The 19426-nt window shown below is 49.4% G+C and overlaps 3 protein-coding genes across 7 annotated transcripts; 1 reads left to right on the top strand and 2 right to left on the bottom strand.

Moving 5' to 3' along the window:
- Positions 1–335: 335 nt before the first annotated feature.
- Positions 336–1773, bottom strand: Wdr83os (WD repeat domain 83 opposite strand). The gene is made up of 4 exons (XM_008855495.3): positions 1573–1773; positions 1351–1456; positions 792–889; positions 336–720 (listed from the first exon to the last, which is right to left on the bottom strand). The coding sequence occupies exons 1-4, from the start codon at positions 1620–1622 to the stop codon at positions 654–656; spliced, it is 321 nt and encodes a 106-aa protein (XP_008853717.1). The 5' UTR covers positions 1623–1773; the 3' UTR covers positions 336–653.
- A 67-nt stretch (positions 1774–1840) lies between these two features.
- On the top strand, positions 1841–12358 carry Wdr83 (WD repeat domain 83). Of its 2 annotated transcripts, XM_008855497.3 has the most exons (9): positions 1841–2096; positions 2178–2298; positions 2385–2490; positions 2737–2785; positions 2865–2991; positions 10088–10155; positions 10242–10350; positions 10447–10561; positions 12062–12358. In XM_008855497.3, exons 1-9 carry the CDS (start codon positions 1994–1996, stop codon positions 12200–12202), a joined length of 939 nt encoding a protein of 312 aa, XP_008853719.1. In that variant the 5' UTR covers positions 1841–1993; the 3' UTR covers positions 12203–12358. The 2 variants fall into 2 exon arrangements, with proteins under 2 accessions (XP_008853719.1, XP_008853718.1); XM_008855496.3 differs by having other exon boundaries at positions 1841–2298.
- On the bottom strand, positions 12250–17650 carry Dhps (deoxyhypusine synthase). Of its 4 annotated transcripts, none has more exons than XM_008855498.3 (9): positions 17135–17650; positions 16517–16681; positions 16091–16212; positions 15913–16009; positions 15746–15832; positions 15150–15255; positions 14970–15073; positions 12544–12669; positions 12250–12472 (listed from the first exon to the last, which is right to left on the bottom strand). In XM_008855498.3, exons 1-9 carry the CDS (start codon positions 17375–17377, stop codon positions 12377–12379), a joined length of 1146 nt encoding a protein of 381 aa, XP_008853720.1. In that variant the 5' UTR covers positions 17378–17650; the 3' UTR covers positions 12250–12376. The 4 variants fall into 4 exon arrangements, 3 of the variants coding, with proteins under 3 accessions (XP_008853720.1, XP_029413220.1, XP_029413221.1); XM_029557360.1 differs by lacking the exon at positions 17135–17650 and adding an exon at positions 16863–17076; XM_029557361.1 differs by having other exon boundaries at positions 12251–12472; positions 12544–12605; positions 17135–17636.
- Positions 17651–19426: the final 1776 nt, after the last annotated feature.

The raw sequence follows: 19426 nt of genomic DNA, 5'->3' as shown, positions 1-19426 counted from the left end.
ATAAATAAATAAATAAATAAATAAATAAATAAATAAATAAATAAATGCCAGAGATATATCTCTGTGGTACAGCACCACACAAAGCCCTGAATTCCACACCCAGCACTGCAAAATAAATAAGTAAATAAGTAAATGAAAAAGAAAACCAAAGCCTGGATCAATTAGATCAGTAGGCCCAGCAGTTGCCCAAGAGTACAAGAAACTGTCCTGCCCTCGTACTAACTTAAGTCATGAAGCTTTTGAAATAAGGATGTTAGCCACCAGAAAGCTCAGATACTGGCCTGTTCTCATTGGACAGAGCACCCCCATGGAGAAAAGAAGTCACACAGGCCAACTGGAGTGGAAAACTTTATCAACTGGTTTCAACAAGAAAACAAGTGAATAAATTTAGAAACATCAACAGTGTCTCCCCCCAACAGCAGCAGGGGAGGGGAGGATGATCGGGAGATCTATGGTGTTCCCCTCTATGCCGCAGCAGAAGCAGGACCCCAAGGAAAAAGCCAACTTCCCTCCATTCAGCTGACAGCCTAGAGACCACTGAACTCATGGGAGTGAGTCTAGCACAGCAGCCAAGGGCCCAAGATGGAGGCGGTCAAAGGCTAGGCCAGAGAAAAGGTGGATAGGAGTCCAGGATCCAAACCGTCTGGGTGGTATCACCAGGGGGGAGTCATGGGCTGAGGATTCTGCAGGTAGGACATCACCACAGCAGAGATCGACAACCTGAGACAGGAAAGAGATGTCAGTCCTAGAAGACAGGCATAGGACCCCTTCCCCTTACTCAGGATCCTCACATGAAGCTACTCATCATCTGCTTAGTGTCCTCCGAGCTCCGGGAGTTGGCAAAGCTGATGAAGGAGCAGTACACAGCGACCCAAGCACACCACTTGAGCTGAGAAAAGGTGGGTTCAAAGGGTTGAGTTGGTAAGAGGTATGCCAAAGAACCCCCACAGGCCACATTTCAAGATGTCAGACCCTGTCCCCAGGAAGTACCCAGGCTCACCCCTTCAGAGCCTACAGACAAGTAGCAGATTTCTGCTCCTGATGAGTGTGGGAATTGGGGAGGGTGCTGTATCTCTGACCCCTCCACACCCCCTCAGACTTAGACAGGCCTTAACATCCCCACATGGTAAGAACTCTGCTCTTTTTCCACGAGTTGTCTTTAAGTTGTTTAAAGCCAGGCTCCTCCCTCAGATCCATATACTATGTACTCGTCCCAACCGCAACCCCAATTTCCCGGACCGTGATGCCGGTGGTGCGGTCACCCCAGCTCAGCTCCCGCCAACCTCAGGCGCCGCCTCCTTCTGAACCCGCCCGGTTCTCAGGCGGAACACCCAAGGAAACTCCGCCCACCTTAAGCATGAGGCCGCACATGCTGAAGATCATGCCTAGCAGGTTCATGTAGTCCGGCGTCGGGTCGTCCAAGGCCGGGTTACACTCGCTCGGCGGGGGCTTATATCTGCAACAGGCTCAAGGGTCAGGGGCGATCAAGTCCTCCTGGACCGGTAAGCGCCACCCTCGGCCCGACCCACATCCACTACCCGAGACCCGTTGCCATGATGTTGAGCTGCTCACCTCAGCACTTTGTTGGGCCTCCTTGGGTCGGACATATTGTTCGTAGACATAGCGAACTGAAGACCTCGTCGCGCCTCTTCCGCGGCGAGAGTAGCAGCTTCCGGTACAAGAACGCGTGGTGGCTTTGTAACACCTGTATCCCTGGCACTTCCGTTCTCACTGGCAGAGTGCAGAACCACCCTCAGCCAGAAGACTGAGAATAAGTGAAGGTCAAAATTGCTCCTCCAGATTAGAAAGTGGGGGGCGGGGGGGCAGCTAACACCCTGAAAGGCGTCTTCAGTAATTCCAACACTGAAAATTTGAACACGGAAGTGAGAAACAGGAAGTAAGCCATGGGGGACAATAATAAGATTGCACCGATCGATCAGAAGTCAGTCTCGGTCCTGACTTGACACCGGAGACGAGAGCCTGCACATGAAGTATGGCTTTTCCTGAGCCCAGGCCGCAGGCCCCCGAGCTGCCGCAGAAACTGCTGAAGACTCTGGACTGTGGCCAAGGGGCGGTGCGAGCCGTGCGGTTTAATGGTGGGCGCCCTCCTCTGTATATCCCAAGCCCCGCGCCTCCTGAGGCGGGCGGCCCTGTAACCCCTGCCTGCTGTTCCCCAGTGGATGGCAACTACTGCCTGACGTGCGGCAGCGACAAGACCCTGAAGCTGTGGAACCCGCTACGGGGGACTCTGCTACGGACTTACAGCGGCCACGGTTACGAAGTTCTGGACGCGGCCAGGTTAGCCGCCAGGGGCCAGGCGAGAAAGGGAACTCCGAAGCAGAGCTAGGAAGGTGATACTAACCCTTCGCTTTCCTGCCCTTCAGCTCCATTGATAACAGCAGTCTCTGCTCTGGCGGCGGGGACAAGACGGTGGTGCTGTGGGATGTGGCTTCTGGACAGGTCGTGCGCAAATTTCGGGGCCACGCGGGAGTAAGTACAAACCAGAGGACTTTCATTAATGTGTACATTGTGGAAGAGACCCATATTAACGTGTAAGTAGTGCGAGGAAGATCTTTCCATTAGTCTTCCCCGTGTGTCCATTTCCCATGCCCAGGCAGTCACCAAACTCACCTTCCCTACCAGTAGCGTGTGCCCTTGCTTTAACCTACAACGGGAGCCCTGCCTTTGTCCCAAACCTCCAGTCTACCCTCTGAATTAGTAATTCCTGTTTCTCAGAAGGTGAACACCGTGCAGTTTAATGAAGAGGCCACAGTCATCCTGTCTGGTGAGTCAGGCCTGGACAGCGTAACCCAGTTGCTGCCCGACGATCCAAACCTGACCTCACCATCTTCTTGGCCTTACAGGCTCTATCGATTCCAGTATCCGATGCTGGGACTGCCGCTCTCGGAAGCCTGAGCCGGTTCAGAAGCTGGAAGAAGCCAGAGATGGCATTTCCAGCGTGAAAGTGTCAGACCATGAGATCCTGGCAGGGTGAGTTAGGTACAAGCCCTCACTCCTCTCCTGTTGACCCTGGAGATCATAGTGGCCTCTGTGTTTTGTTTTGTTTTTTAATATTTGTTTGGAACTGAACCCAGGTCCTCTGAAAGAGCACCCAGAGCTCTTAACCACTGAGCTTTCTCTTTAGCCCCATTTTGTTTTGTTTTGTTTTGTTTTGTTTTGCTAAGACTGAGCCTTGTGTAACCCAAGCAAATCTTGAAACCGCTGATCCTCTTGCTTTCCTCTCCCAAGTACTGGGATTTTAGAAGTGAACCACGATGCCTAGATCTGTTTTGTTTTGAGACAGGGTTTTACCAACTATCCCAGTGGGCTGAGCATAGAGGTTGGTTTGATTTGGTCTTTAAGATCTATTTTTTGCCGGCCGTGGTGGCCCTCGCCTTTAATCCCAGCACTCAGGAGGCAGAGGCAGGCGGATCTCTGTGAGTTCAAGGCCAGCCTGGTCTACATAGTGAATTCCACAACATCTGGGGCTACAGGGAGACCCTGTCTCAAAAAAAAATTTTTTTAAGATATATTTCTTTAATTATGTGTGGGGTGGGAATGTACACATCAATGTCAGTGGAGGCCAGAGGCATCAGCTCCCTTGGAGCTGGAGTTAAGGGGATTCTGAGCCAGCTGGTGCTGATGCTGACAACTGAACTCTCTGGTCCTATGCTAAAGCAGGAAGGCTTTTAACTGCTGAGCCACTGCAAACTGGAAAGGGCTAAAGAAAGCAAAAATAGAACAAAAAGCAGATTGGTCATTTCCAAGTCACTCCCTAGTACTAGAGACCTAGTTCAGGAACAGAGTGCCTGCAAGCACAGGGGCATGGGTTTGGTCCCCAGAACTCCACAAACAAAAAAAAGAATCGAAGTTACTCTCTAGGGCTGGGGATGTGACAGTGGTAGCATCATGGGTTCAATGCCTAGAATCAAAAACAAAAACAAGTAAAGTTACTTTATGATGGGCAGACTTAGTAAGAGAAAAATAACACTGCAGTCAGAGTGGGTAGTGTGTGCCTGAAATCTCAACTCTGGAGGCTGAGGCAAAGAAATGTGGAATTCAAGGCCAACAGGAAGATCGATAAACTAGACACACATACACACACACACACACACACACACGCACGCACGCACGCACGCACACAGTCTTTGAAAAGCAAAAACAAGGGGTTGGAGAGATGGTTCAGTGGCTAAGCATGCTTGTTGCTCTTGCAGAAAACCTAGGTTCAGTTCCCAGCACCCACATAAAATAATAAATCTAAAGAAAGATAACTGATTGCTTAATGTCAGATTACCTTTTCCATATAAGGATTAAGACAGAGGGAACTTGTTTAACATGCCCGTTGAAATTCACCCAGGAATCACAGTGTAGTTGGTAGTAAATCTCTTGCATAGCACCCTTCAGGCCTTGGGACTAGAGACATGGCTCTGAGGTTAAGCTGGATTGCTGCTCTTCCAGAGGACCAGTTTACTTTCTAGCACCCATATCTAGTGGCACGAAGTTCCGCTCCAGGGGATCCTCTATATTCTTCTGGTCTCCTCAGACACTGGCACACATGGCAGATACACCAACACACACATCAAATTAAAAATAAATTTAGGGGCTAGAGAGATGGCTCAGCAGTTAAGAACACTGGTTGTTCTTGCAGAAGACCTGGGTTTGAATCCCAGCACCCACATGGCAGCTAACAACTGTCCGTAACTCCAGTCCCAGGGGATCTGACCTCCGTGGGCACCGCCTCCATGGGTACTGCGTGACACGGGTGCACTTACGTACATGCAGGCAGTACACCACACACATAAAATAAAAATAAATTTTTTTTAAAGTTTAAAAAAAAATAAAAATAAATTTAAAGAATTTTGGTTTGTTTTTTGGGACAGGGTCTCCCTGTAACTCCAGTTGGTCTGGTACTAAATGTGTAGACCAGGGTGGCCTCAGTCTTAGAGATCTGCCTGCCTTTGCCTCCCAAGTGCTGGAATTAAAGGTATACGCCACCATGCCTAGCATTAAAAAAAAATTTTCACTTTTTTTCTTTTACTTATTTTTATATGTATGCATGTATTGCCTGCATGTATATATGTGCACCTATGTTGTGCAATGCCCAAAGAGGTCAGAAGAGGGTGTCAGATCCCCTGGAACTGAAATTATAGATGGTTGTTAGCTGCCATCTGGGTGTCGAAATTCAAACCCCAGTCCTCTGCAAGAGCAGTCAGTGCTCTTAACTGCTGAACCATCTCTGCAGCCCCATAAGAAAATATTTTTAAAAAGAAGAATCTGTGTTTTTTGGAAATTTGGTTCTTACCTCTTTTTCCCGATTTTTGGAATCAAATGACAGAGCTGGGAATGTGGCTTAGTACAGTGCTTGCCTAGGATGCAGGAAGCCTTGTGTTTGATCCTTAGCACTGAATAAACTAGATATGGTGGCTCATACCTTAATCTCAGCACTTGGGAAGTTGAAGGCAAAAAGATCAGGAGTTCAAAGTCCTCCTCAGCTACACAGTTTGAGGCTAACATAGGCTACAGGAAACCCTGTCTTTAAAAAAAAAAAAAAGCATGGTGGTGTATGCCTTTAATCCCAGCACTCCAGGCAGAGGCAGGCAGATCTTGAGATTGAGGCCAGCCTGGTCTACATAACAAGTTTCAGACCAGCTGGACCAGCTACTGGGGGACCCTGTCTCAAACAAACAACAACAAAAAAAAAAGATGAGGGATTGTTGGTGTAATAGTGAGCAGAGACTCAAAAGGACCAGAAGACAAAGATGAAGCTTTAAGAAGAGGATCTGAGACACATGGTCTACAGATGCAGATCCCTTATTCCTGACCATTTATTCAGTGCTAAAATAATGAATGAGTTGAATTCACAGGAAATACTGTGCCAAGACCACATAAGACACACAATAACAAGGTAAGGAATATAATGTACAGATGTTACCAGACAAGGCCACCTCAAAACTAAATTTATGTGTCAGAAAAAATATCTGCTTCCTGGAACAGCTTCAGCCCAGAGTGTTTACAAGAACTTAACATGTTTTAGGGGCTGGAGAGATGGCTCAGCAGTTTGATTCCCAGCACCTACATGGCAGTTAGCAACCATCTATAACTCCAGTTCTAGGGGATTTGATGCCCTCTTCTGATCTTTGTGGGCATTGCATGGCATAGGTGCACTTACATATATGCAAGCAATTTACTCATACACAGAAAATAAAATTAATATTTTTTTAAAAAGAACACATGCCAGGCATGGTGGCGCACGCCTTTAATCCCAACACTCAGGAGGCAGAGGCAGGTGGATCTCTGTGAGTTCAAGGCCAGCTTGGTCTACATACTGAGTTCAGGCCAGCTGGCACTACAGGGAGACCCTGTCTCAAAAAGACCAACAAAAAAGCAAAAAGAACACGTTTTCCCCAGAGGTTTGCCTTCTGGGTACACTGTTTACATTGATCACATAGTATTTTGTCCTTTCATTGAACATTTACTTTGGAAGTATGACATAAGCCATCAAGTTGTAAGATGTATTAACTCTTCATGAAGTGGCTTGTTACGTGTTGGCAAGATGGTTCAGTGAGTGGCACAGGCCACCAAGCCAACCTGAGTTTGACCCTAGGAAACCACATGATAGGAGAGAACTGATTCCTTAAAGTCATACTCTGACCCCAACATGAATGCATGTATATACACACACAAATAAATGTAAACTTTTTTTTCCTTTTTTTTTTTTTTTTTGGTCTTTTTGAGACAGGGTCTCCCTGTTGCCCCAGCTGTCCTAGAACTCACTATGTAGACCAGGCTGGCCTTGAACTCACAGAGATGCCTGCCTCTGCTTCCCAAGTGCTGGGATTAAAGGTATGCACCACCATGCCCGGCAAAACTTTTATATTTTTAAATTAAATTTGTGGATGTCCTGGAAGTCAGAAGACAACTTTTGGGGAGCCAGTTCCCTCTTTCTACTATATGGATCCCAGGGATTGAACTCGAGTCATCTAGCTCAAGGGCCCTTTACCCACTGAGCCATCATACTAGCCCAGCTTTTTTCTTGCCATTTCTGCCGCTGTGAACGTCAGGCAAGCTGGCCGTGGACTTTCCATGTGATTCTCTTGTTCTGCCTGTCATCTCCCCATAGGAGTACTGGGATTACAGACACATGCATCCAGCTTTTTTTGTGGGGGTTCCAGGGATCTAACTCTGGTCATCAGGCTAGTACAGCTAACATTTTTACCTGCTAAGCCATTCTCAAAGACTAGCTCAGTTAATTTCAATTTGGTGATAAGGAATGTTGGCATGGGTGACTACTTTTTCAGTCTGGTCTGCTGGAATCCCATTGGGGAGCTTAGTCCAAAACAAAGACCTGTGCTGGATAGTTACCACTTTATAACTCTCCTTAGACTGCATATGGTTACATAGTCTCATCCTTCAAGTCCCCCTTCTGGTGTTAGTACTTTAGGCCTTTCTAGATCTCCCTTGTTCAGCAAAGGTTACCTAATAGCAGAACTGTGCCTGGCTTGCAGCCTCTTGCAGTAAGAGAGCTGTAGTTTCCAGCATGTCCTGCTTAGCAGAACAGATGATCAATCCATAAATGTAACTAAGGCAGGTCTGGTGACCTTTGATCCCAGCAGGAGGATCAAGAGTTGGAGGCCAGCCTGGGTTTTATAGTGAGTTCTGTCTCAAAAAAGAAATGCAGCAGTGACAAATACTGAAAGAAGTGTCAAGCAAGTGTGAGAAGTCAACTTGGCTCCTTAGTGGCCACAGGGTTGGGGTGAAGTAGGGAAGGTTCAGTAAAAGCAGACTTGGGCGGAGAGGAGCCACCTAGTGGAGAAGTGGGGGAAGAGCAAGTACACAGCCTAGAGGGGATGCACTTCGCAGGTGCAGATGGAAGAGGCTGGAGGAATGGGTTCCAGACCCGAGCAGAGAGTAAGCAGGAGCAGAGACTGAAGGATTGCAGGAAGCACTGGACATTTGTCTTTCCTAGAGTAGTGGAAAGCCATGTTTCTTCAGGGGAGGGGTTGGCACATAGTGGCTATACTTTGAAAAGCTTCCTGGTGAGCCAGGTTTAAGGGGGTTGTAATCCTAGCACTTCAGTGGAGAATCATGAATTCAAGGACAATCTCGGTTATGTAGTGAGTATTGAGACCAACCTGGGCCACATGAAACCCTGTCTCAAAAGCTAAAGGATGGGGCTGGAGAGATGGCTCAGCAGTTAAGAACACTGACTTTTCTTACAGAAAACCCAGGTTCAAACCTCAGCACCCACATGGCAGCTAACAACTGTCTATAATAACTCTAGTCCCAGGGGATCCGACAGCCTCTTCTGACCTCCGCGGACATTGCACAACATGGGTGCACTTACCTACATGCAGGCAATACATGTATACACATAAAATAAATCAGGCGTAGCCAAAGACTCAAGAAATTGTCTTGGTATACTATAGTAAACTGATTTCAGGATCCCCAAGTGCAGCAAAGTCCTTGGCTGCTCAGTCCAATGTAAAATAGTGTCATGTTTAATAAAACCTGTGTATTCTGCCACTTTTTTTTTTCCTGTATTGAAGATGGAACTCAGCCTTGTGCATGCTAAGCAAGTGCCCTACCTTATAGCTATATCCCCAGCCTTTGGGTTTTTGTTTGGGGGAAAGAGGTCCCATGCAGCCCAGACTGGCTTCAAACTGGCTAAGTAATCAAGGATGACTTTGAACTTCTGATCCTCTTGCCTCACTTCCCAAGTGCTGGGATTCTAGGGTATGCCACCATGTCCACTCTCCCACATACTTTAAATGTTTTCCAGAGCCAGGCCTGGTGGCACAGGCCATAATCCCAGCTACTCAGAAGGCTGAGACAAGAAGATAAAAAGTTCAAGTCCTGCCTGAGCAACTTAGTAAGATCCAGTCTCAAAAACAAAAATAAAGGAAATATTAGGTCTGGTGAAATGGCCCAGTGGGTAAAGGCACTTGCCGCCAGGCCTGACAACCTTAGTTGGAAGAAGTCCAACTCCTAAAAATTGTCCTCAGACCTCCACACTTAATGAGCACACATGTATGCATGGAACACACATGCACACAATAAATGCAAAAATACTTTGAAAAAAGTAAATGAATTTTTTTTTCCCTAGTATGATTTTTTTTTCAGTTATTTGAGAATTTCAAACATGGATACAGTGTGGGGTTTTTGAGTTTGGGTTCTTTTTGGTTTGGGGTTTTTTTTGTTTTGTTGTTTGAGACTCACTGTGTAACAGGCTGGTCTCAATCTCAGCACTTAAGAGTAAAGGCATTTCCCAACATACCTGGCATGTTTTCTTTAATAACCCAGAGTCCAGTTTATGCTGCCATATATGCATAGGTGTAGAGCCATCTACTAGAGTGTGCTTGACTTACTAGAGGCCACGTTATTAAGGAAAACTGACTCTTCCTTCCCCAGTAGCCATCAGCTATCAATAGCTCCTCAGCTAGGGGTGGGGGCTGGTGAGCCCCTCAATGCTAGAATGTTGACTGGCTTGATCTTGTTCAAGTCTTGTGCAGGTCTTGTGGTTACAGCTGCAGTGCAGGTAGGGGCAGGGAACACAAGTAGGACCTGGCCCATGTTAAGCAGGCACTCCATAAGCTGTGAACCAGACCACTTACTCAAGTATTTCTGAGTAAAATACTCAAGTATTTCTGAGTCAAATACTCAAGTATTTCAGTCAAATCTGCAGATGCAGAACTCAGAAATAGCCAGGGTCACTGTGTTATGCCAATCAAGAGAGTATGGGAAAAGGTGGATCTGGCTGGGCATGGTGGCACACGCCTTTAATCCCAGCACTGGGGAGGCAGAGGCAGGCAGATCTTTGAGTTGTAGGCTAGCGTGGTCTACATAGTGAGTTCCAGGCCAGCTGGAGCTACTGGGAGACCCTGTCTCAAAAAAGACCAAAAAAAGAGGTGGATCTGGGGTGTGGCTGTTGAAAGATTCTGGAGTAGGACCAGATTGCCCCTGGGCCTGAGTCACAAAGCCGAAGAGCATCCCTGCCTTGCCCCATCACTCCTGGGTGGTCCAGAAAAGAAAAAGACATCAGCTGGACCTGCAGGCTGCAGTGCTTTAGGCCAAATGTACCCTCTTGTAGCTCCGTGGATGGCCGTGTGAGGCGCTATGACCTGAGGATGGGGCAACTATTCTCAGACTACATAGGCAGTGAGTATGGCCCGGGTCAGCAGGACAGGTGGTTGGGACAACCAGGAGCACCCAACTGCACCCACCTGCCATCCTCTTTACTCCAGGCCCTATCACTTGCACCTGCTTCAGCCGGGATGGACAGTGTACCCTGGTATCCAGCCTGGACTCCACCTTGCGGCTTCTAGATAAAGACACAGGAGAACTGCTGGGCGAGTGAGTCTCCACAGTCATGGACCCTCCCCACTCCCCTACTCCTGAGGCTAGGAGGATCCCCCCCAACCCATCCATCCTACTCATCCCTACCCCCAGGTACACGGGCCATAAGAACCAGCAGTATAAGCTGGACTGCTGCCTGAACGAGCGCGACACACACGTGATCAGCTGCTCTGAGAACGGGAAGGTGTTCTTCTGGGACCTGGTAGAGGTAAGCCCTCCTCTCCTACCCAACCCCAGGGTGTCAGATATGTATGTACTTACCAGTCACTCCCAGGCCTGGAAAGGGCAGTGAGGTCAAGCATTAAGGCTACAACTTTTATTTGGGGGTTTTCTTGAAATACAGTCTCATTTTGGCTTGAATTTATGGCATTCCTCCAGCCTCAGCCTCTCGAGCTAGGACTTGAAATGAGGAAAAAGCAGGAAGGACATTACAGGCAAGGGGATACCATGCTAAAGCTCAAATATGGCATACACAGTCAAGGATAGGACTTATTCACTGAGGCAGAGCCAAGAGACAACCAATAGCAGCAGAGCCTAGACTGGTGTCACTGAGGCCTGCCCTGCCTCTGAGCAGCAGCTTGGCTCTAAGCACCAAGCTCTGACATGCCGCAGCCTGATGGGAAAGTCAGACAGGGGATCATGGTTTAGAGAGGTCAGGGTTCTGGGGCCTCTGGAAAGGAAGCATCACCGCTAGGGCCTGGCGAGCAGAAATAAGTCCCTAAGAGGATGGAGGAAAGCAGGGGGCCCTGGAGACCAGACTTTAGAAACTAAGATGATAACAATGTTCTGTCAACTTTTGAGGCTCCTAGACTAGAATTTGCCTTGGAGGGCACATAAAGGAATATTCTCAAGGTAGAGAGACTATGGTTTAAGGAACTATAATGACCCAATCAAGTATCTCAGCTTGAGCCCAGACAGTGGCAAGGAACAGGGATGCTAAGGACAAGATATGCCTGGTGCAAGTGGTGGCCAAGAAAGCAGAACTTGTATCTGGACCATCTAGAGGCAGTACTAAGAGGGTTAGGTACAGCAGTGAATTTGTGCAGTCCTGCTTGGGAGGCTATGGCAGGACGATACTGTGTTCCAGTCCAGCTCGGGCTTACATAGTAAAACCCTGTCTCAACTGTAAAAAACAAAAGCCACATGTGTCTAATCCCAGTACTTGGGAGGCTGAAGGAGGGTTGCTGCAAGTTTGAGGCCAGCCTAGGCTACAGAGCAAGCTCTGGGCCAGCTGACTATAGAGGCCCTGTCTCAAAAAAAGAGGGGAGATGGAGGATGGGTAGGTGGAAGAAACTCCAAAGACATTTGGCCTGAGCACCTTCTGAAGGTCAGAGCTCTGGAGGGGTGCAGTTTGGGCAGGTGATACCTTCAATGTCTGAGAAGCCATTATAAGCAATGGTGGGGCACAGTGTTAGAGCATTTACTTGACTTGTACAAGGCCCGACATGTACAAGGCCCCAAATTCACCTCTAGCACCCAAAAAGAACAACTAGACTAGGAATGAATAACCAGTTGGAGTCATAAGGAAGACTGCGCCCAGGCCTTTCTGCATCCGGGATTAGGGGGTCTCTGAGCTGGGGCATGTGGCTCTGTGATAAAGGTTGTCTAGTATCCTCACCACCACCAATGAAAAAGAGGTCAGTGGCTGGAAGTCAGGAAGGGGGACAGCCTGGCTGCCACTAATTGCTCTCCACCATTCATTCCACAGGGTGCCCTGGTGCTGGCTCTGCCAGTGGGGTCTTCTGTGGTACAGTCACTGGCTTACCACCCCACAGAGCCCTGCCTACTGACTGCAATGGGGGGCAGTATCCAGTGTTGGCGAGAAGAGAAGGAGGGTGGAGCAGGCTGAGACCTCAGGGTGTGGCACCAGGCCCAAGGACTGAGACCAACTCGGAAGACCTAGTAGAGACTATTTATTCTAGAGACACTGCTAAGCAAGGAGTGGGCCCCAGGGGAGGGGCAGGGGGTATAAACTTAATACATAAAGGAGTACATGAGAACACCAGGCCTGGTCCCCATCTTCTTAGCCTTTGTTCTTCTCAGATGTGAAGGCATCTGCCTTCTGAGCGAAGGTTTCGGCCACAAGCAGAGGGAAGACCAGGGTAGCATCAGCATACACCTGCAGAGGACCTGGGTGAACCATGGGAACCATAGCCCCAGGACCCTATGCCCCACCCAGCCAGCTTCTACCTTGACTGGCTGTGCATCCATCCGGATCTTGCCCCAAGAGACAGCTTCATCTGGCCGGGCACCTGAATCCGAGCCATCAAACTCCTGGGCCGTGTTGATATAGACGGCATAGTCGGCCCCATTCCTCTGCAGACAAGGGGAGGGCCTGGTCAAGGAGGTATGACACCAGAGCCAAGGAGGCTGGGGGTATGTCCCAGAGGAAGGACGCTCTTGAGAGCTTCTAGGAAGAACCCATCAGTGTCTGTAGTTACAGGACAGATCTGTGCTTCCAGCCACCTACAATACAATACACTGTCCCTCCTGAAGCCAAAATACACAACTTCTGAGCATCTCCCATGACAGATCAGTTAAACCACAGACAAGTAAGAATAGTGTATCAAACTACTTTCAGGCTATATGCCATTCATGTCTAAATCCTGAACTCAGTTTCCTGGGTTCCTTTGCCAAAACATGCATGCAAATACATGCATGCAAATCAAGTGTTTGGTAAGGGGCATTCAGGCCAAATATGCTGACATAGGTCTGTGGTTCCAACTACCAGGGAAGCCAAAGCAATGGGATCATTGATCCAAGGAATTCAAGACCACCCTGGGCAATAGAGGAACCCTATCTCAAAAAATACAGGGGCTGGAGTTAAGCTTAGCAGTTAAGAGCACTGACTGCTCTTGCAGAGGACCTGGGTTCAGTTCCCAGCACCCACACAGTGGCTTACAACCATCCATAACTAGTTGTAGAGGATCCAACACCCTCTTCTGGCTTCCATGGGCACTGCACACATGGTGCACTTACACACATGCAGGCAAAGCACTCGTATACGTAAAAATAAAATATAGAGGACAGCTAAGCTGTAACCAACAATCCTCTGCTGAACCAGCCATCTGCAGAAGAACAAACCCACCTCTGTCTAGATCTAGGCACCACCCTGGGCCCCAGACTTAGCATAATCTCACCCCTCATCACTACCATCTATTCTACCCATAGCCACCAAGGGGCCCCTGGATGCACCTGAGGCCAGTCCTCACCTCAGAGCAAGCTTTAAAGTCTTTTTGCTGCACAGGCTCTGCAGTGTCGCTGCCAGGTCACCACTCCCACTCTCTGACCTCCAAGCTGTTCCTTGACTACTTAGGCACCTTCTCATACATAACCTCAAGACTTTTGGGAGGTATCCCTTGAAAATTTGCCTGCACTCAGGAGGTAGAGGCAGGTGGATCTCTGTGAGATCAAAGCCAGTCTGGTCTATATAATGAGTTAAGGCCAGCCAGGACTACAGGGAGACCCTATCTAAAAAACTAAATGCTAGGCATGGTGGTGCATGCCTTTAATCCCAGCACTCAGGAAGCAGAGGCAGGCAGATCTCTGAGTTCAAGGCCAACCTGGTCTACATACTGAGTTCCAGGCCAGCTGGGGCTATAGGGAGACCCTGTCTCAAAAAAAGACTAAAAAAAGTTGTTCACAGGTGACATTTCCCAGAAGCTATTTCCTTTATTAAAGAGCACCCCTGTTGGGGACTCCTGCTGTTTTGGGTTGTAGTCTTTCCATGTCCAGATAGCCGCATGTTGGCTCGGCGTGAATGGAAGGACTCCTCAGCAGGGCACCCCCCTACTCTCTTCCTGACTCATCTTTGAAGTAGCCATCACAGATACATGGCCTCTGGCATAGGAACTGCCACGTTTTCCTGTGTGATAATCAGGCAATGTCTGGCAGCCTGGTGGAAGCCCACCACCACATGTAAATAGGGCATCCTAAAAGCACCTATCAACTAAGGCTTTTGCCACTTCCCCCACAGTATAAATATCCTGGTTTCCCCTTAATAAATCAGAGTTGCATCAGAAGCTGTGTCTAAAGCTGTATCATTGAATCCTGCATCTCCCCGGAGAGGGCTGTCTCTTCATAAACCACGACTCACGGAGAATCTGCTTTTGCCGTTCTTGCACTTCCCACGAGATCCGGCGGCTGGCGGATGTCGTACCTCGAGTTGGAATGGAACCCGCCCGGGCAGCTGACAGCGGTCCTCTAGAGCCGCCAGCCCCGGTAGCAGAGAGCCTCAGCAATGGAGAGCCAGGGACCCAAACAGCAGACGCGGTGGAGACCGGTGCCACGCCCAGCAGCTGGTGCTCCGAGATCCCTGCGAGCCCATACACCCCTCTCTTCTCATTTCAGCATCTGAGTTCCAGGCTGGCCCTGAAGTGGGCCCCAGTTGTCCTCCTACCTCAGTCTCCCAAGTAGCTGGGACTACAGCCACCTTATTCACATCCTTAGTATTACTGCCACACAACATGCATGTCACTCAGTGCTGTTTGCCCCACTCAACATTCCAAAGAGGACAGGGATTCTGGCCCATCTAGTCCACAGCTGTGGCCCAGGCCCAGCACACTATGTGTCTGCACAGAGGGCAAGAGTGGCCTACCAGGGGCCACCCCACTCACCATGAGGTTAGCATTGGCAATGTGGTGCTTGACCATGCCTCCACCCAGGATGATCATCCCAGAGCACTTGGCAAAGATGGCCTGCATGTTGATGAACCGCAGGTCTGGAAGAGAGGGTTGCCATCAGGCCTTGGTCTCAGTGGCCCTCCTCCCACTTCTCCCAAGGCCTCAGCACCTCACCCTCAACGATGTCAAGGACCAAGCCAGGGTTCTTGTAGGAATGGAAGAAGATCATGTCGCCCAAGGAGCCATCCGTGAGTGCAGGGCTCAGCACAGGAATATTGTTCTGGTGTGGAAACAGGATCAGTCAGCAGCTGCAGGTCAGAGCCCAAAGACAACACTCTGGTCCCCAACCCAGTGGCACCTCTCCCTCCCTGCCTATGAGCAGGCTGTTAGGTTTCTCTAGTGACAACAACCCCCTGCTTCATAGATGTGAAGGCAGATGTAAGGAGAACCATACCATGACTCTAAGAAGATGCCTGGCATGGTGAGCAATGGTTCATTATTTTTCAAATTCTTGGGCTCCACAGTCCCTGGGGGAGAATGGTACCCAGGGAGTTGCTAAACACTGTGCCCAAGTGGGCCCAATAGTGCAGGGGCATAGCTAAAATACCAGGACCCTTCATTCATTAGGCATATTACCTAACCTCTCTGATGCTCCTGATCTAAGTTTGGAGAGAATAAGTACAATTTATAGTGACTCCCAGGTGGCTGCAAAGACAAAATGACCTGGCACATGCCAAAGCCTAGGAACAGTGAACCCACCCAAACCTCACCTTCTGGGCCCAATAATACACTGACTCTGGGTTGTTGATCTCCTTGCCAAGCCTGGCAATCATCTTGGAAGGTGTCCACTTGACATGCTAAGAGAAGGGACATCAGTGTTAGCCCATTCATGCTCTGACCCTGCCACACAGGTCCTCCTGAGCCTCTCCAGCCCCACCTTGGTGTTCTGCTCCAGCACCATCTGGTCCAGAATGGGCATCAGCCAGTCCTCAAACTTGCAGTAATTGTCATTGGGCACCAGCAGGTTCCCTATCCTAGGGATGGGAGGCACACAAGCATCAGTCCCCAGATCGTTCAATCCAGCTCCCCTGGCCTCCACACCACACAGGGCCCACCTGTTAATCCCATTCTCCCGGAGCTCCTTCCCCTTGAGGCTGAACTCCCCAAGGTATGTGGGTGCCAAGCACTTGATGAAGTCTTCCTCTACACCTCCAGCAGTGGTCACCAATACGTCCACCTAAAGTCATGGACAACAGGTTGGCCCTTATTCTGGGCAACACACCTAATATCAGCCCTTATCTAGACCCAAAGCAGGAACTCTGCAACAAAAATCAATTCAACTCTGTCCTGCTTAAAGCAATTCCATAGCAGGGGATGGTGGTACATTCCTGTGATCCCAGCACTCAGAAGGCTGAGGCAGGTGAACTGCCAGCCTGTCCAAAAATAAAAATAAATCCTCTACTGGTCTCCCTTAAATGAACAATAATTGTACTGTCCACTAGCCCAGGTACGCTGAGGTCACAGCCCCATGGGGGCCCCACCATATTGTGCTGCACGAGGTAGCGAATGGTCTCCCGGAGGCCGGAACTGATGAGGTTGGATGTGTAGCCTAGGAAAATAGTGCAGCCCGTGAGTGGCCGGCTGCTCTGTGTCAGGTCTGCGTGCTGGTCTTCATCCTCTGCTAGCGGCTCCAGTTTCTTCTCAATCTGGGTGTGAGAGCAAGGTCAAGTTGAGCTCAAATTTCAAACCCCAGTCCAAGAGCCCCAGGTGAGTGTCAGGGTCCGATGATTGACTCAGGGGTACTGGACTACTTCTGCAAAGCCAGGGCACGTCCCCTACATGTACCGTCCTACCCCCACCCCCCATTCCCAGTGCAGGTCTCCTCACATATCAGAGTTTGCTCCCTTTTAGGAATCACAGAGTATCTTCCTTTCAAATCCCCTTTCCCTCTAGGAAAAACAAATCCAAGACTGGTCCCGACTTAAGCTCCTCCTACAATGTCCCCCTTTTAACTCCTCAAGCCAGAGCACTTTAAACCAGGAACCCGCCGCATCCCCAAACTAGAGGCATCCCCTGCACAGAAACCCTGGAGCGAAGGATGGCCTCTTCCCCTCTACAGCTATTGGGCCGTCCCCAGGAAGTCCCGCCCCAGGCCTCACCATGGCGTTGACTTGCTGCACCGCCCGCCCAAAGTTGGTGGCCTGGAAGCCCGTGGTACCGAAGGCCTCCAGAAGTGCGCGGTAATCCACCCCACGGCTGAAGTCGTAACCCCGAACCCGGGCGCTCTCCAGCGGCAACTCGGAGCTGTGCTTGAGCACCGCGGCCAGTGCTACAGCGGGTGCAGCCCCCTGCGAGTTCCCGGGAGAGGCCCCCTGCAAGGCTCTCTCCGTGGCCCCCTCCATGCGCCGGTGTTTGGGCGCTCAGGTCGCAGCCACGAGGGTCGGGGCCACGGCAGCCCCGGAACCGCTGAACCCCGACACGCGGGCCTATGCCGGAGCACAGGAAGAGAGACTCAGGAAAGCCTGGGGACGAAGCCGGAAGCCGGTTGGTCACGTGACCCTGGTAGACCCAGCAGAGCTGAGCTGCTACTTTGTTCTACAGAAGGGACGAAGAGCGGTCATTCCCTGTAGCGTGCTCAGCTTCATAAGAATGGAAGTACCTGTTGGAATGCCGCTTGCCCACGTGTTCCTGTCCCCTAGGAACGAAAGGATTGTTGTAAATGTAGCCCTTTGACAGGATTCAGGGCATCAGCCATGTCAGCTGCAGTCCTCGGAGATTCTCATTATATGGGATAGTAGCTCCTTTTAATGCCTCTCAGAGCCTCCACATACTTCCTTGCCCTCTGTTTATTCCTCCTGCAGCTGCACGTGCAGCTGTCACCTGCCATTGAAGGTTATGGGCCTCCTCTGGGAGGCAGGGCTGGCGGCCATCTTTTTTCCCCCAAGACTTGGGATTGGAGAGATGGCTTAAAGGTTAAGAGCTGCTCTTGCAGAGGACCTGGGTTCGAGTCCCAGCACCCACGTGACGGCTAACAACTGTAACTCCAGTTCCTGGGGAATCCGATGCCTCTGACCTCCGCAGGCACTGCATGCAGTGGGTGCACTTAACACACATGCAGGCAATACAATCATACGCATAAAAATAACAAATTAGCACCAGGTGTGGTGGGGCAAGCCTTTAGTCCCAGCATTCCGGAGGTAGAGGCAGGTCTCTGAGTTCGAGGCCAGCCTGGTCTACATAGTGAATTCCAGGTCAGTTAGGGCTACAGGGATACCCTGTCTCAGACAAATAGTAATAATAATAATTTTTTAATTAAACCAAAAAAATTAAAATGCTGAAAACTAGAGACAGGTGTACTACCACACCTGTAATTCCAGCAATTGAGGATGCTAGGGATGTTGAGGCAGGAGGATTGCCAGGAGAGTTACGACAATACCGGGCCAACCAGGGCTATATAACAAGACTCCACTAAAAAAAGACTGTGTGTATGAATGTTATGCCTGCATGTAGTGCACCCGTGTAGTTCTATAACTATGAGGGGCAGAAAAGGGAGTCAGATCCCCTAGATGGTTGTTAGCCACCATATGGGTGCTGGAAATCAAACCCAGGTCTTCTACAAAAGCATTTTGCTAAGCCAGATGACTCAGTACTCCATTTAAAAATAAAACAGGGGGGCTGGAGAGATGGCTCAGCTATTAACACTGGTTCTCGAACAAGACCTGGGTTTGAATCCCAGGACCCACACGGCAGCTAACAACTGTCTGTAACTCCAGTACCAGGGGATCCAACAACCTCTTTTGACCTCCCAAGAGCATTGCACAACACGGGTGCACTTACCTATGTGCAGGCAATACACCCATATGCATAAAAATAAATAAAGTTTAAAAAAATAAAACATAGGGGCCAGTAAGATGGTGAACGCACTTGCTGCCAAGCCTGACAACCTGAGTTTGGTCGCTAGGACCCACATGGTGGAAGGAGACAACCAACTCCCACAAGATGTCCTCTGACCTCCACATGTGCAGCAGGACATTTCATATACACTTGCACTAATATACAAACAAATAAATGTAATTTATAAATAAATTCAATTTAAAAAAAGGTGTTGGGACTGGAGAGATAGCTCAGCAGTTAAGAGCACTGACTGCTCTTGCAGAGGACCTGGGTTAGGTTCCCAGCACCCACATAGCAGCTAACACCATCCATAACTCCAGTTCCAGAGGATCTGATGCCCTTCTTTTTCCAGTTCATGGGCATTGCACATGTGGTGCCCTCACACGAAAGCAAAACACATAATTTTTTAAACATTTTATTATTTTAAGTGTATGAGTGTTATGCCTGAGTGTAGGTAAATGCACCCCTGTCGTGCAATGCCAGCGGAAGTCAGAAGAGGCTATCGGATCCCCTGGAATTGGAGTTATGGACGGTTGTCAGCTGCCACGTGGATGCTG

The sequence above is a fragment of the Nannospalax galili genome, unplaced genomic scaffold (genome assembly GCF_000622305.1).
Source record: "Nannospalax galili isolate Female #2095 unplaced genomic scaffold, S.galili_v1.0 scaffold47, whole genome shotgun sequence".
Classification (NCBI taxonomy): Eukaryota; Metazoa; Chordata; class Mammalia; order Rodentia; family Spalacidae; genus Nannospalax; species Nannospalax galili.
Note: the sequence above shows the minus strand (reverse complement) of the source record. Positions and strands in the feature narration are given on the sequence as shown.

Excerpts from the sequence above, each read along its gene's own strand:
- Wdr83os (XM_008855495.3), bottom strand. The coding sequence starts at position 1,622 with ATGTCTACGAACAATATGTCCGACCCAAGGAGGCCCAACAAAGTGCTG. Across the intron at positions 1,457-1,572 it reads AGGCCCAACAAAGTGCTGAG|ATATAAGCCCCCGCCGAGCG; the intron begins GTGAGCAGCTCA and ends AGCCTGTTGCAG. Across the intron at positions 721-791 it reads CAGATGATGAGTAGCTTCAT|GTTGTCGATCTCTGCTGTGG; the intron begins GTGAGGATCCTG and ends TTCCTGTCTCAG.
- Wdr83 (XM_008855496.3), top strand. The coding sequence starts at position 1,994 with ATGGCTTTTCCTGAGCCCAGGCCGCAGGCCCCCGAGCTGCCGCAGAAA. Across the intron at positions 2,491-2,736 it reads AATTTCGGGGCCACGCGGGA|AAGGTGAACACCGTGCAGTT; the intron begins GTAAGTACAAAC and ends CCTGTTTCTCAG. Across the intron at positions 10,351-10,446 it reads ACAGGAGAACTGCTGGGCGA|GTACACGGGCCATAAGAACC; the intron begins GTGAGTCTCCAC and ends CCCTACCCCCAG.
- Dhps (XM_008855498.3), bottom strand. The coding sequence starts at position 17,377 with ATGGAGGGGGCCACGGAGAGAGCCTTGCAGGGGGCCTCTCCCGGGAAC. Across the intron at positions 16,682-17,134 it reads TGCAGCAAGTCAACGCCATG|ATTGAGAAGAAACTGGAGCC; the intron begins GTGAGGCCTGGG and ends TCTCACACCCAG. Across the intron at positions 16,213-16,516 it reads ACCTCGTGCAGCACAATATG|GTGGACGTATTGGTGACCAC; the intron begins GTGGGGCCCCCA and ends CCATGACTTTAG.